The sequence below is a fragment of the Pterocles gutturalis genome, unplaced genomic scaffold (assembly GCF_000699245.1).
Source record: "Pterocles gutturalis isolate BGI_N339 unplaced genomic scaffold, ASM69924v1 scaffold11214, whole genome shotgun sequence".
Lineage (NCBI taxonomy): Eukaryota > Metazoa > Chordata > Aves > Pterocliformes > Pteroclidae > Pterocles > Pterocles gutturalis.
In genome coordinates, this window is record NW_010128375.1 from 60,225 (window position 1) to 77,601 (window position 17,377).

General features: G+C 39.7%; 1 protein-coding gene across 1 annotated transcript in view; it reads right to left on the reverse strand.

Moving 5' to 3' along the window:
- Window positions 1–17,377, reverse strand: part of LOC104466243 (latent-transforming growth factor beta-binding protein 1-like) — a gene marked incomplete at its 3' end in the record, with an annotated part of 108,524 nt that overhangs the window by 60,086 nt on the left and 31,061 nt on the right. Inside the window, exon 2 of the mRNA XM_010079603.1 lies at window positions 16,041–16,216. Coding sequence (XP_010077905.1) covers window positions 16,041–16,216 — 176 coding nt within the window. The remainder of the gene's footprint in view (window positions 1–16,040; window positions 16,217–17,377) is intronic.

Genomic DNA, 17,377 nt, shown 5'->3' on the forward strand with positions numbered 1-17,377 from the left:
CAAATAAATTAAAGCAATTGTGCCAACTGTTTTGTCTACAGTAAAGGCATTGCTCTATTTGAACAGCAGCTGTAGTACAGATGCTCCTACCTTATTCTCCCTAAACAACAGCTAGAAAAAGCACAACCCAGACAGACACAGGAATAAGATTTTGCAACTAAAGTCTAGTATTGTGATTTTACTCAATTTAGAAGACACTCTGGATTCTTGGATGCCAAGCATTCCTTACAAAAATTATTAATACACCTTTCCCAATGAACAGACCTAAGTGGCTTGAACTGCTGAGGCCAGAACTTCCAAGTTTTCCTTCTGTTAAACACAGCTTCACAAGCAATATTGCCATCTTTGTATTTTATTTGCATAGTTTTATATATATATATATATATATCTTTTGCTAGAAAAGCCCAATCCATTCTATATTTTGTATTTTCAGATGTTTTAGCAACATTTTTCCTTTAGGATGTGATCTAATTAAAAAAACATGGTTAGTTGAGTCACAAAAGTCAGTCCTGCCTACACTGTAAAAACTAGTATTGGGGGACCCACACAAGTTTTCCAACTTAGGTTAAAAAAAAAAAAAGTTGGCTTTGCCACTATAGATGGAACGAAACCATGATTTAACTCTCCTTCATAGTATTCCACACTATGTTGTTGAGTGCTGAGCTACAGCAAATTTTGGTAACAATGTTTGTAACAAAACCCATCATTTGAAAAATAATTTTTATCATGTAGTTCAAATGTTATCAGAAAAAAAATCTGTAGCATCATTTTTTTGGTAGAAGTGATGCTTTAGGATGAGACTGAATGGAATTGTAAATTCGCCTCTCACCCCTTTTGGGTCAAAAAATGTTACGTTAAGTTTGGGAGTAACAGCATAGGAACAGCAGTTGAACAGTACCTTCAAAAACACAGGTCAGTATCTACAGAGATAAATAGCATCCATGAAACAATATTTAAATGCAACTTTTCAGATAATTTAGTCCGAAAAACAATGTTGTGTAAGCCTTAGCACCTACAAACATGAAAATCACTATTCAGCAATGCTTTTGCTATAAACCAAATCCAATTCTCACAGATATTCCTGTGTTACTAGTTGCAAAGAGACAGAAATAAGACAGTTTCATATTGTTTTGACACGTGAAGATTTTTCTCCATCTTTCTCAGATTTATGAAAACGAGAATGAAACTATTATTTTCTTCTCCTTGCCTAACTTCATCGATCCTTCTGGAGACATTTAGGAAGGACACAAAACTGATGATGGCCTCTGAGCTGAGAAAGGACCAACGTACGAGGGGGTGACTCAAGGCAAAGCCATTACCTTCATCCTTCTCTGTAGTCATACCTAAATAGCCAGCACTATCCTCACACACCCTGAGGTTCAGGGACCTTAACCGTGAGCATCATACATACAGATTTAAACTGAAAACAGACCGCAACCCCTTCTCCTGCAAGGAAGCTTTTGGCAGAAACTCTGCAAGGTTAGGTGCTCGGACTTCCCTGAATCCTCTCATTTTCTTCTCGTCTGTATTTCCCTCCCACCCTTCTCCAAAGAGGGGATGATTTAATTTTAAGTGAGAAACTATATCCTACAATATCTCTTAGCTGGTTTGGCATTTTAAGGTTAGAAAGCACAGTTTCAACCTGGAAAAAGCACATTAGTACTATAGCCGTGACCTCTTCTGGTTTTGGGCTAGTTCATATTAAAGAAGGACAATGCATTTTTTTTTTTTTTTAGGTAGCATACAGATGATTTTCCTTTTTAAACTCCCGAAGCTTTACTGATGATGCCACTGTGACATAAACATGACAAGATTTGCAATTTAGATTATCTCAAATTCATTTCTGGAAAAAAATGATGGTGCTACAACACTGCAACATACCTGGAATAATTTTTTTTTCTATATAGACAGAAGTGTATCATAAACTCTTCAAAACCAATTTTAAATATGTGGAAATGAAACACCTCACTCTGCTCTTAAGTATAACACCAGACTGAAGAAATAAATGAGACCAGATAAATAAATGACCCAAATGAAAGACAAGAAAAGCCGAAGATACAAAAACTGAATAAACTGCAAAGCTAGTGAAAAAAATTGCAGAACTAGAGCTAAACTTAGATTGTCGTCTTAATAAAAACTGGACAATCAAGATAACTAATATTGGCTAAAGCTTCATCCCTGAGCTAGGCAGCACACTGACAACAGGGAGGCTCAGCCAACTGTGCCATCATCCTGCCTCGCAGTCCTGGCTCCCTTATACTCAAGAACTCTTCGATATATTTGTCAAAGGAGATCAGTAGAAGAATGCACCCATAATTTCCAAAATCTGTGAAACTCTCTTGAGCCAGATTCAAAAAGAAAGATGCCTGGATAAAGTGACGAGACTTTAGTTGAAAATTGGCACTGCCCGTATGTGATTTTGTTTCCATCTCTGTAAGTCACTATGATACAATATTAGGAACACAGCAAGCTCCTGCTGTGATAAATTTATGATCTAACAACTGCAGGAGAAATGGAAAATATAAGCAAAAGGATTTCTTCATAGAATCCCTTCTGTGCCCACTGTCCATCACGACAAACTGACTTTTTTTCATTAGTAGAAAAGGTGAATGAGTCAAGACAAGGCAGGTGGCAGGTTTCAGGTCCAGGTGGCCACCACAGCTCACACGGCCATGCCTGGGCAGAGTTGTATAAGGGGAAGGATTCCTCCTCAACCTCCTGGGTCCCTTGGTCTGTAATGCTACTCAGCCTTCATTTCCTTCTAGAAGAATTTCTATAAACATGTCTTTTTCTTGGTTTTATGGCCACCCTCACAGCTCCAGGACTCTGCAAAGATTTAACTAGACAGTATTCAATAGCTGTAAGTGGATCTCAGAAGATTTGTGGCATGTCCCTGTTCCGCGGGAAGACAATGGGCTAGCAACAGTAGTGAAAGCAGAACTGGTATCCAGTTAAAGAGACAACTACATGGTACTGTCTCATAGGTCAAGTGGGGCGAAGAGACGAAAATATTTTAATATGTTGAAAAAATTATTATGTTATTGTGCATATGATGTTTTCATGCTTCACAGTGATCTAATCAAAAGGGTTCACAATAAAAATCACAAGCAATGGCTTACACTGGGGACTTGGCTGGTAGAGCTTACGCATACCTCTCCCATAGTCCTTGCACACAACTTCCTTTTTTTAATACCTTCACTTATGACAAATATCCTGAAGCAAATCTCCTGAGGAAAAAGAACCAAGCAAACTGTAGGCTTTCCATTAGTACCTCCAAGAATTATATACACTCTGTTTTCATGACACCCTACTTCTGCGCTGAACCCAGTATGTGCATCTGCAGAGAATCCCATCAGACCTGAAGATTCTATCTTAAAAGAATTACATTCTCTTCCCAAAGACAGTAGATTTTGTGATGGTGTTATTGCAGGCAATTTCATGTTTTCAAATTATAACCATGATGCACGAGAACTTTGAAATGAAAATCTATCTTCTCATATCAAAGTGATAAGCTTTTAAACATGAAATAGATTCAACATCTTAAATTCTCAGATGACCGACTCTGTATTTTTTTTCTTAATTAAATGCTGACAGAAAAAAAAAATAAAATAAGGAAGCAGAAGGAAATTAATTATTTGTCAGGTCATCCAGGGAATCTGTAGATGCCCCATCCCTGGAGGGGTTCAAGGCCAGGCTGGATGAGGCTTTGAGCAACCTGGGCTAGTGGGAGGGGTCCCTGCCCATGGCAGGGGGGTTGGAACTCGATGATCTTTAAGGTCCCTTCCAACCCAAACCATTCTGTGATTCTGTGATTTCCTAACATCAGCCTACCAGTAGCTGAAGGGGGCCTACAGAAGAGATGGGGAGACACTCTTTATCAGGGAGTGTAGTAAGAGGACAAGGGGTAACAGGTATAAGCTGAAAGAGGGTAGATTCAGACTAGACATTAAAAAGAAGTTTTTCCCTGTGAGGGTGGTGAGGCAGTGGCCCAGGTTGCCCAGAGAAGCTGTGGCTGCCCCATCCCTGGAGGGGTTCAAGGCCAGGCTGGATGAGGCTTTGATCAACCTGGGCTAGTGGGAGGTGTCCCATGGCAGTGGGGTTGGAACTCGATCTTTAAGGTCCCTTTCAACCCAAACCATTCTGTGATTCTATGATTCTAAAAAAGTGTCTCCCAGTTCTTTCACCAGTCCACCTGGTTTAGTTCTTACTACTAGATTTGCTTGTTCAGTCAAAAGGAAAGCTAACATTGTATAAAAATCAAACACATGAGTAACAGTTAAGCTTTTAGAACTATTGGTGAATCACCATTTTACATTTTTGACAATATATGAGGAAGTTCTGTCTTACCACCAGTTAGTCACCAATCTAAAAGAAAGAAAAACAAAAAAATCCAAAAAAACCCTAGTTCCCAAAGATTAGAACAAGTTGGAACTCAGCTATCATACATCTTATGTGTATCAGAGTCCGGAATGTTTACTAATCATAGAATCATTAAGGTTGGAAAAGACCTCAAGGATCATCAAGTCCAACCGTCAACCCAACACCACCTAACCCACTAACCCATGTCCCCCAGCACCACATCTACACGTTTCTTGAACCCCTCCAGGGATGGTGACTCCACCACTGAGGGGTGGTCCCCCCCCCCCTCCCCGGGCCAGCCTGTTCCAATGGCTGATCACTCTTTCAGTGAAGAGATTTTTTTAATATCTAGCCTAAACCTCCCCTGGTGCTAAGAACTACGGAAAAAAAAAAAACAAAACAAAAAACAAACAGGAAGAAGAGAAAGAAAATAAAAAGAAGAAGATAAAACCACGCTAGATTTACATGCAGACCAGAGGCAGCTCTTCCCTAAGTTTCACGTTACACATTGAGAGGAATACAGCCCTTGCTAGACATAGAGAGGTCTGAAAGAGAATTTGAGACCCGATCTCCCCTTCTCTTTTTCCCAACACAGGATGAAACAGAAGCATTACACAAAAGGTTTGTCCAGCCTATTCTCAAAACTCTCCTGTTGGCCAGATTCCACAGCCACTTAAACTTTTTCACTCTAACAGGCCCTATTTTGCAGACCTTCATTTTTTCTTGTTTTGCTTTTGACACCACTCACTTTGGCCCTCATCTTTCTTCAAATTAGCTGTCCAAAACTAGATAATATTGCAGCCGAGGTCTGATCAGTGTTGGGGAGAGCACCAGCATTACTTAATACAGCTTACTTAGTTACACCTGGTTCTCTTCTCACAAGCATTGGGAGAAATTAGACATGACAATTAAATTAAAAATAAGATGAACCAGCTTTATTTCATCCAAGATACAATGCTTTCTCTGATGTTTAATAGTACTCCTCACAGTTCTGCATGAAGCAAGGTGTATGTCTGCATACCAACTCAATCAAATACTTTGAACAAGGAGGCAGTAAGTCAAGCTGTACTTTATTCACCATGTCTAGACAGCTATACCTACACATTATTGACACATAATTAATTCCAGCATTCCTTCTACTTGTTGTTATTTCTGTAACTCCTTATTTTTGTTGCCTTTGTATGATCTTCAGGTATTTCATTAGTTAATACAGCTTAACCTTTGATATTTTGTCGTTTTTCAAGTACTCGGTTCTATTGCCATTATGCAAACCAATAGGGCTACTCAAAGAGCAAAACACAACCCAGCTCCCTACTGTGAGGGTCACTGAACAGCAGTCTCCACAGCTGCTTTTTGTTGCCATTCTTATTGCCATCACTGCTATTACACACATTTCTATATATACCTGTTTCTGACTCTAGCCACGTCACTACATCTCCTCCTGCTGTCTTGTTTAGATGTTCTACCACAATCTTCTCCCTTCAGTCCCAAATGAGGTCTCAGACTTGCTTCTATTGCAATCTTGTTTCTTTTCCCTCTTTTCAAGCCCTGCTTGCCTCTTCAGCATCCTTGGCAGAAAGGCAAAGAAATCATCCAGAAGATTCAATGCTTCTAAGGTAAGAAAGAAGGCAACCAAAACGAAGGTATCTGGAAAAGCCTTCTTCCATCCTGATTATCTAAGTGATACCAGCTCTTCCTTGCTCCCTGCCACAGCAGAGAGAAGACAGAGAGAAGAGGAACTTTTGCTGTTCTCCTCACCACCAACCCCACCGCCCCTGCCCGCCTGCCCCCCCAACCCTAAAGTACAGCAAAATTTTTGGTCTGTTTTAGGAGAGGCAAGTAACCCACTCTTCAATTCTCTTAATCTCAGTTTAAGATACAAATAAAGGTACACAGTGTCTTCTTTGAAGCAATTTACTACAGCAAAACTCACGCCATTCAAGCAGTTGTCTTCATTAATGCTGGCAGATTCTGACAAACTCTCTGCTGTCTATAACCCAGGCTTGTTGTGTTTTCTTTCATACGGATGGCAGTCCCTTAAGTGTCAAAGGAGCACATGCAGGCACAAGTGTGGAGATAGTTTTGAAAGACATTCATAATTGTATTTCCATGCCCCACAGGAGCCCTTGGCTGATAAATTCTCTTACTGACACAGCCTTTTTAGAACAACTTAGAGGAATTCACACTAATTACAATCATTTTTGTCCTGTGCATAACATACAAAACACACAGATATGAAATCTGGGATCTCTGTCAGCAGGTTTTATGACCTTTTGTCTTCATTGTCTTTTTCACCACTACAAAGATTCTCTATATGCAATCCTCCGGCGACGAGCATCCTATCACCAACTACAGCCATTTGCCACACCTAAAGCAACTATAAAAACTCTTATCAGTAGTTGGCAGTAGAGAAATATAACTATCGTTACCCTTTAGGTAGTTTAGGATGTTCCAGAAAAATATACCAACCCAAATAAATTAATAGAGACTGCAATGCAGTTTGAGACATTTGGCACAAGGGCGTCAACTCTGTTCAAGTAAATTTATTGAGGGTTAATTCTTTTAATCTGCTTTTTATGTATTTGTTTTAAAGATATTACCTGCAGACTAGATCCACAAATAGATACAATGCTAAAAAGCTTAAATTTTAGCCTTGCGTTATACCACTAATCAGTCTGAGTACAAGGGATGAGAGGAGTTAATTGCATGGAGCAAGCAGCCTGACCAGCACACTGAACAGGAATGTGCCCAACCCATCAAACAGGAAACGCTGAGGACGTAAGACTGCTTAGTTCAAATCTTTTTAGGGCTCTGACACATTTCTTCGAGCAACTGGGTGACTCTTTACAGCTGGGTTCCAAACCCCACCACAACTAGGGAACAGCACTCCCTTTGGAGCTTAATCCTGCAGGAGAGCTTAACAAGCCTTAGTTGACTGCACTTCTAAGGCAGGCAGATGAGTGCTTTGCCTGCATGTCCAGGTGCAAACGAAGCCAAATATTAGTACCCAGATGGCCTGAAACAGAACTTCAAGCTCTTCTCATGCTTGGAAGTTCACACCCATGCTTCAGGTTTGGGGCTTGGAGACCCAAGCAACCCAGCAGAGGACTCGGGTCAATAAGCCCTTTTAAACTCACATTCAAGTTATGCAGAGTCTGAGGAACCTAAAGCATACCTGGACACAAAGGGCTTTCACTTGAGGGATAAGGGAGCGAAAGCCATTGTACTGTAACGAAGCTGGAACGGCTCCCGAGCCCATCACAAGCAGTGTTCTGCTGATGGAGGCTACAGCAGGTACTACTGCAGGGGTTGGATGGGCACTCACCACCTTCACATACAAACTCAGAGCCATACAGCAGCTCAGGTGGGCACAGATGAGCACGTTATTAGTGTCACTTACACTTTAGTGTTACCAGCTAAACACAACCACTACCATCCACTTTATCAACAGGATTCTTCCAAGAAGGTCTAAATTAGGCTTTTATACACTGGGAATGAGACTCATGCCCACCTGATCTCACTCATCTGAAACCATGCATTCTGCCTAAGGTAATTATCTAGGCTCCTTTCACAAGCAAGATGACTGACTTTACCCTACCCTAGGATAGTATTCCAAGTCCTAAGTTGGAAGAGTGTTATTTCTTCAGAAAATAAATTGAGACAGACACAGTTCCTCCCTCCCAGGGTACGTGACTGCCTTAAATGAGAAACCAAGTTCCAGGTGCAACACTCTAAAAGTGTTTACTATTTTCAGGAAGAATAGGGAATAAAAGTGAAATGAATATTACCTTACTAAGTATATTCACTTAACATTCCATTTCCTGAAGGGAAGCAACTCAAAAGCACTAAGGAAATCAACAAACTGTAAACAGTGACAAAGGACAGAACGCCATGGAATTAAGTTATAAATGAACACAGCCCTCTCCGCATGCTGAATCACCATTAAAAATCATCTCTCTCAGACCCGCATAAAGCCAAGATCTTTTTTCCTTTAATTTTCTTGAGGAGGAAAAAATGACGACAGAAGTAAAGATGTCACTGATTATGAAATCTCAGATTCACTGGGTATGAAAGGACCTTCTTCTTGCAATAGTTTTTTTGTCAACATTTGTTCGTTCCTTCTGGCATGGTCAACAGCACTGACATCAGAGAAGAGCACTTTCATCTCCTGTGAGTAAAACCAGACTTAGCTACTTGCAACAGTCAGAATCAATTCTTGGTATCCAAGCCTCGTACCACAGCAACTCTGGAGTTAGCCTGGCTAAGGGACTTCTTAATGTTTAATTGCGTGGGTTCAGTCGGCCTCTGTGTCCAGCTAAATAACTATTTTTCAAACACGTCAAAGAGGTTTTCCCCTACAGAATTTTCTGGAAAGCCTCTTCTCTTTTTCTTCTTGAGAAATTTTTGGTTTTGGAGCCAATTCTCTTTCATCACAGCAGTTGAGATGCATTTGTCTCAGTCTGTGTTTTCCCCTAGCTCTAATACATTTTGAACTGATTTTAATTCCATTTGCCAAATCACCAATTTGGTTTTCCAACATTTTTCCCATATCAGTCTTGGTCTCCATATTTTCAAGCGCAGAGAGATGATCATTCATTTTGGGGTGAATGCACCATTGAAATTAGTTCCTATAAAAGCACCAGCAGCCTTTGCCTGTCACGCAGACATTCAATTATTGGTGAGCTCAGGGCCATAAAATCTTTCTGGAGTCCAAAGAGAAAAACACAGTACTTTTTTGGGGGTGCTGATTTACTTGCCTCTTGAGTCGTGAACCCTTTCTGGATACACAAAGACAGCTCAGAAAAGGTATTGTTAAAATTGCCTGTAGCTATAGCGTATTGAGAGAAGCAGTTAGTGTTTACACAGTTGTTCTGCCTCCAAGGATTTCAAAGCACTCCATAGCCTTTTATAATTGCTAAATAAACTATGTTCATTTGTTAAAGTTATTTTTTTTCCAGAATTTGTCACTCTACTTTTTAAAGCAACAGCAAAGTAAATGTGCTGCCTGATTTGACAGAGTTCACTGCATTAGTAGGAATCTAGTTAAGGCACCTAATTTATATTTAGCCTCCTGTTTCCAAGTCCCACTGGAATCAAACGCAAACTGCAAATGGCTGTTACGAACTGTCACGCCTTTCGATTGCAGTATGGGCAATGCTCTTAAATGGGAGAGAGGAAAAGCATGCTTTACTAAAATTGTTTGGGTTTTGTAATCAAAAAAGCCACACTGTTGTTTTACCCTGAGACTGAATACACCAATTTTTTTTTCTTAAACATTTTAGAATGTCCCTGAAAAATCCCCCTTGCCTCTTTAGGGAGAGCAAAGGCTTTGAACACACGTTCAAGTGTTTTACATTTGAGAAAACAAACAAAAAAAAGTCCCTGACACTTCTGCACTTAGCCCATTCCCTTGTTTGTGTTTGATTATGTACAACCTCAGGAGCGAGACATGAACGTCAGTTCCCATGAGGGACTGAAGTGAATTTGACTCTACATTCCCTCCAAATAGACTGTGTTGTCATTTTGCAGTTATTTCTGCTTGTTAGTTTTCTAACTGTTCATTCTCTTTTTACTCACTTCATTCTGCTGGCTATACCTTGTTTAATCACAGGATAGCCTTAACTTCCCTCCCTCACCTCCAAATTTCCAAAAACTTCTATTTTAAAAAAGTCACCAGTGTTCAACTCTAACATCCACACATAGGTATGCAGGCAGAAGTTACAAGGAACACGATGCAACGCCCTGGTTAAGACAAGCCAGTGTGAGAATGATTTTGCTGCTTACGCAGAGCAGTTCCACAAACAAACGCCAAAAGGGGTGGAAAGAATATTTGACCCACTGGAGACCTGAGGGAGCTTTTCCCCTGAAGTCAGACACCGAGTTGTGGTAGAATGTCAAATCACACAGATGCATTTACGTGGAAAACATGTCATATCTCTATGTATTTTTTTAAACAGTAACCCCTTTATGTATTTTACAGCTGTTTACCCATACTTACTGATGGGGAAATACTATTATTATGATGTAAGTGTCACATAGTGAAGTCAGAAAGCTGCAATTTCACAAAAATAGTTTAAATTGAAATTTCAAAGCGACACCTGTTTTTGCTTAAATCAACCAATGAAGTCATCAGTGAAACCAGCATGTGCAAATTATGTATGAGCTTAAAAAAGAGCTTCTCTAAGTTATCACTGTATTTTACTTCCAATAGCAGGAAGGCTATTGCTATGCCAAAATTATAACAGTATTCTGCACATCACTGTTCTAAATGGTCTTATTTCATGCATATAAACATATGCAAAATTATGTTGTAAAATGAGACAATATAACGTATCAATATCATGATTGTTTCAGCTTCATCTTCACACAAGGACTTCAGTGCTGCCCACAGAACCACGAGCAGATTTCTATACGTCTAATACCTATACACACATATTTGTCCAACTTCAAGCCGCAACACACACAACTAAGCCATAGCAGGGTGCTGCAAGCCTGTGTTTGCTATTATATAACATGCAGTACTTAAATTTGAGACATGTTTTAATTTCCTACCTAAAATAGAAAGGAGAAAGTCTCCTTAATGCATTGTATGAGGAATTTTGGTAAAGACCAAAAAACCCCCCATCTACCCAAGAGAAAGGAAAAAATCTTCCATATTATTTCATTGTGTAAACTTAACGTGCAACTTCAATTGCAGAATTCACATCCATTTCATACTGTCTTCCTGAATAAACAGATTAGGCTCATTTTCCTTCTTAAGCATATATTTATCCTTGGAATAACTTTGTTCTAGGAAAACACGCTTTATTTTCCTTCACACAATGCCATTCCAGCCATGGGTAAGGTACTCTATAACTACTCTTGAATTTTCCTTTTGCTTTTAGTGCAATTTCTGGTCACCTCAGTCGCTAATTAATATATTTTCACAACATGCCTCTAAGCCAGGAAAACAGCGGCATCATCACTGTACCGATGGGGAATTGTAGCCTGGTGATGGGTGGGCAGGCAGCACAAACACCACCACCATCAGACAACCGATTTCAGAAGCAGAAATTCCACTTTTTTCAGCTCAATGGGCAAAATGCACAATGCCACGAAAAACTAGCCCTCACCTGTCTCAGGCTGGAAAATAAAGGGGTATATTTCAATACATTTTCTGAAGAATCATTTAACACCAGAAGTGGATAGCATGAAACCGAGCACTTCCTAGCCTCTTACTGCTGTAATAGCAATCATCACTATGTTGAAAGGAATTCCAGAAAGCGCACGTTCAGTTTAGCATTTTCTTATTATCATATACTTATATATTTCAGACCAATAGAAACAGCACAGAATTCCTTTAACACATTTCCCTCAGCATTACATTCATAAAGCCAGGGAGATGAGCACTGACATCCCGAGGATCCATGCTCAGCTCACACTGACGAGCAGTTACTATTTAACAGTGCCGTTAAAACAGGAGTGGCAAAGGTCTGAGATGCATGTACCTGAATTCCTGAAAGCATCATCTGAAAGCATGCTGCTTTGTAGACTACTAGATTGCAAATAGAATTTTACAGCTGAAATTGCTGTGCTGATGCCATTGCTACTGTCAGAGGATTTTTAATCCCGAGGTTTCAAATATTATAGGTCAAGTGTGCCGGCGTGTACTTGCAGGAAAGCAGTGGATCCCTTGGGAATTACCCAGAGCTCATGGTGAGCTTATATAAGCCAGGCTATTTAGCTGGCCTAACCTACAGTTAAAGTCTTTTTTATATTTACATTACAAACATTGAGATCCACATGATCTCATCCTTTTCAGTTATTCTTTGCTGATCATATCAATTCCACTCCAAGCCTATTTTCATCACTATATATTCAGTCTTCCTACTGGTGCTAAACCACATTTATCCTTTCCCTGCAGCTGTCAGCCTACTGAACATGAGCTATTTTCATTTGCTTGAGAAGGCTCTGAATTTCCAAAGCCTTATCCTTAACTATTTGCTAATTCTGCACAAAATAGCCAAAGATTAATTTGCAGTAGCTAAAATATACTAACATACTGATTAAATAGAATCGGATAGATGCTTTACAGTGTAATAACTTTAATAACAGATTATTTAGAAGCATGCAAACAGAACAGCATTTCAGCTCTAAAGACAAGCACTTTAAAATTACACATCATCATATTTATGGGTCCTGATTTTTCCCTCTTTCTGTACTGAATGTGGCATGTGCCCTTTGAAAAAAAGCAATATATGGCCATATAAATAAAACTGTTTTACAATAGTAGCCATAAGGCAACAGAATTAATGATGGAGTAAAATTGTGACCACTCTGAAAATTTGAATGAATCAATAAACTCAAAAAATGTTTAATTCAAGATCTTGAACTTTACTTCCACAGTGGGTTTTTGGTTTGTTTTGTTTTTTAAAAACAAGACTTCTAAAAAAAAAAAATCACTATTAACAATTGTATCAGCCTCCCCCATAATGCACAATGGACAAGTATTACAAATTTAGTACTAAAAGAACTTAAAATATTTATGCGAGCTTTATGACTAGTTACACTAGCTAGTCTTAGGAGAGGGCTTAAAGCCCACAGCACAAAATATCAAAATGCTCGATAGCAGAAATGGGTACTGGCAGGTAACTGCATTTCACGTCCCAGGGTGACTTTAAATGCTATTACGGTAACCCCAATGGCTTACTGAATTTTCGAGCTCTGTTGATGTGATATATAACTTTACAGTTTAAAAGGTAAAAATAATAGACTATTTTGCTGTCTTTAATAAGACTACTATATTGCATGTTCTGAAAGCTATAAGAGAAACGAAACTGCTCGTAAATATACCAGAGTAATTGTTCCAGGAGGAACCTTAAATAAATTTTAAATGAAAAATGTTTCATGCGACTGATCTTTAACATTTTTTCCCTAGTATCTCCAAAAGCTGATCTGGCCACACTATAATGGGACATTGAAACAAAATTGACTGTAAATCAGAAGATGCCCAAAAGCACCTACTCAGGGTTGGCAGTTTTCTTCCCAAAGCACCCTTAGCCCACATCTTGTTTGCCTCTGCCACCACAGACCTGTCTCTAAAGGTATCTCAGAACTGACACTTGTTCCATTTCCAGTCTATTTCATGTCACAGGATTGAAGTAATCTGCACAAGTCCACAAAAATCAACATCAGTTGCAGCTACAGCTGCAAAAAGAAAAATAGATTTATTCTCTGGAGTACATCTTTCACAGATGCCAACCTCTCACAGTGTTAATACTTTAAAATAAAATGCATAGAAATGCTCAGAAAGAATAACATAATGACTTGCTTTGCACCCCATGTTAATTGATAACTACAAACTCTTGGGAGATGCCACCAAGTGTTACCTGGCAACTTATTTCGTCTCTGACAAAAATTATTTAATGATAAGGAAGAATAAAGGTCTTGAAGTATTCAGTACTAACTTTCTGGCTTTTACTCTTCAGTAAAATTATTACATTTTTCCTCTCTTCCTTTTCAAGTATCTCCACGTTGCCATTACTGATTCCTTTGCTCAATGAAGTAAGAGGCTTTGCCACAAAACAAGATTATACATTTAACAGCAGTGACGAAATACCATGAGATCATTGGCAGCTCTCATAAATTTCCTCATATTAACTAGACAATGAATGCCAGCCCTGCCGTAAGCCTGACATAATCCACAGGAGCTCATCCCTCAGTTCAGGACAGGGCTAGGAGCTGGGTATTGGTGGTTATCACAGAACGCCCACCACGAAATTTCACATCCTCATCTTACCTTGTGGTAATTAATTCAAACATCCTTATCAGTAAAATATTGACAGCTGGAAGTAGAACACTCAATTTTTATGGAAGCAAGTAGCTTTCTCTCATTGGAGTCCATTCCAGCACCTCTAGAAACCCGAAGCCACCCGAAATCGATCTAGCTGGCCATGTACCATCAATCTCTAACATCACACAGCTCAAACTGCACTCTTCACTCACAGACACCTAAACCGCTCCATGAGAAGTTGCCATCACTGACTCCCCCCTTACGAAGGTAGAAGCAGAGATAAAATAGGTAAAGTGACCTTCTGCGGGCTGCTCAGAAGCCCAGTATCAGAAATGTCAACATCACACAGATGGCCTCAGACTTAGTCCTGCGTTTTACCTTCGAGGTAACACTTCACTCACAGCTGATCTTATCAGGCCACAAAAACTGTGTTAACTATCTGCCCTTTGGGTGTTTCAGGAATCATAGGCTTTCCAAAAAATCTAGAACGTTTTACTAATGCACCACTCACTGAGGGGCTTCTTAGGATTTGATACCACACTCCCCATCTCCAGCTCCTGGCTTTCCTGGCATGTTCCTTAGAGGGCCGTAATTAACAGAGAAGCTCCAATAAGCTAGAAAGAGCTAAAAGCACTGGGTCCTCTGCCTTGGAGCTGCATGGAGTTCTCTCCTTATTCTACGACAGAAGAAAAAAAAACTCACACAACCCATTCATTGAGCAGCAGCTTGGTACTTGCAAGCAACACTGAGTGTATCTAAGGTAGACTGACTGAAACAGCCTGGAAGAAGAGGGCAAAAGTGAAGATTTTTTGGCCAGAGGCTATTGGTTGATTATGACAATGTGATTAAATAACTTTTTGAAGCTTCTAAGAAAGAGATGTAGTGCTTTGCAAGCAGTATACTTCCCCACTCTGAAAATGTTAACTGAACGACCTCTGGCTCCCACTGTTATTCCTATTAGGGCCACGATTCTAATTAATCATCAATGAACTTACACTTAAGGAAAAGGAAGCAGGGGGTTACATTTAAGTATAAATGGACAGACCATAAAAAGATGTGCAACATGGAAATGCAAAGACACTCACACACAGAAACCATATTTACAGATTTAGAAGGAAAGGCTCTTCCCTAAATCCTCAGCAGAACATATTTCGCTGTGCTACAGCAGAGGAAGTCTATCAGGAGACTGCAGATACCCCAGGTCTCCATGTTAACCAGTCCATTATTTAACTGCAGGAACTTCTCTCCAAATCAAGCCAGCAGACGCTCTGTAATACCTAACCCATCATTCATCAATCCCTTCATTTTTTAAGCCAGACTTGTTCTCAAGCTCCCCACACAATGGGGCACAAGCCAAGGCCACAAGCTGGGCACCTACACAATCCTTTTTTTATAAATATGAAGCAGAAACTCTCATGCAGCCTCCATACTGTGCACGAGTTCATAAACACATAATAAATTAAATATAGAGAAAAACAGTCACCAGTGAGACCACAGTCCTGGACTCCAGCTTTGCAAGAAGGGTATCCATCATACTGAAGTAAAGAGAACTGTCATCTTACGCTGACTACACTCATGGTTATGCCTACTCTAGCAAGTGTTCACAAAGCACCTTTTATCTGAAGGAAAAACTATCATCTAGAAATAGCATTATGAGATTCCAGCAGTGAACCACATTCTATTTTTTTCTTGATCCAGGAAATCTGCTTTGCCTCTCAACAGGATGCAGAACATTGGAGAATTTGCTAATCTAAGAATTATCTCATGTTTAATTATTTTAACCTGTTTTTGTCTTGAAGTGTTACTGCAATTCAGGTGACCAAAAGAAATTTTAAAGATCTTAAAAAAAAAAAATAAGGGGGGGGTGGGCACGTTAAGAAGGGAGTATGCTTTTTGCAGTTGTACTCACATTGAAAAGGTGATGCAAGTTGATCCTGGCTCAGTCTCAGTGGTAATGAGCCCTCAGTGGACTGTTCTCCTGAAATCACTTTTTTTACTGGATAATATTTGGGTTTGATCACATATTCCTGTGTTTGGCCATGATGAAGATTCATCATCAGTGTCTGAGATGAAAGGGGTATCATCCTGTTTTAGGGAAGAAGGAAAAAAAAAAAAAGAGACAGAATGATGTAAGAACTAATAAATTAGACTTAGAAACTACCAGTAAAAAATTTAAGACAAATTCACCAGTACTCCAAGTTCTCAAAATACAGTCTGGGAAACTTACTAGCTACCAAGTAAGCACCTGATTTTCCATGCATTTAGCATCCTCATTGTCTTGTCAGCTCAACAAACACCTAACAAATAAAGACTCCTTTTTGACCTAGCAAGAAAAGTATCATGGACAGCTCAGAAAAGAGGAAGGAACAGGGAAAAGTCCTCCTCAAAGTTACAAGTCGGAGCTCAACACTGTTAGCACATTGCTAGCACGTTCCAAACTGGTCAGAGAAGCAGTGGTGCATTCAAACCTCTCTCCATTTCTTCCAAGTGTCATCTCACACCTGGTATGTTAAGCAGAACCTAAGCCCAGCTGACTTTCCTCCTCTGTTCCCAGAAACCCCACTCCCTTTCCCACCGTACCTCTCTAGCCATAGAGCAGAGCAGGGCACTAATCCTCTTCCCCTTTTTCAGCCTGTCTCCCATCTCATCAGGTCTGTCTCTGTTTCCCAGCTCCATGTTACTTTCCCCATCCACTTTCTCTTTGCCTGCACTATTGAACATCTCTGACAAATGCCCCATAACGACATATCCTCCTTTAGCAGCAAAACTATTTCCCCTTCCTGTTAAACAAGATTATTCCTTCAAACTCACCGATTCAGCGCCAGTCCCAGTCCCTTACTTCCATTGTTAGATTATTGTATTGTCTTTCAACATGTGGAGCCTGAGCCAGCCTCTATCTCCAAAGCAATGCCTGATTCCTTAGTCATGTTACTCAGAGATGCCTCGTTACTGCTGTAGCCAATGGATTTGTGGTTAGAACAGACAATGAGGTTTTGTCCTACACAGATGCTCTTGTTGACTTGGATCGGTTTGAGAAAAAGTGCATTCATTAACACAGACATTCGATGACTCTTACAACACAAACATAACTCCTCAGACTATCTCCAAGTCAAATTTTTCTAATACAGCCACACTGTAGCCCAATGCTGTCAACCTACATCAGAGTCCACCATTTTGGAATCAAAATAAAATTTAAAAAAAAAATCATTGAAAAATCTAACAATACACCACATCACACCAAAGACA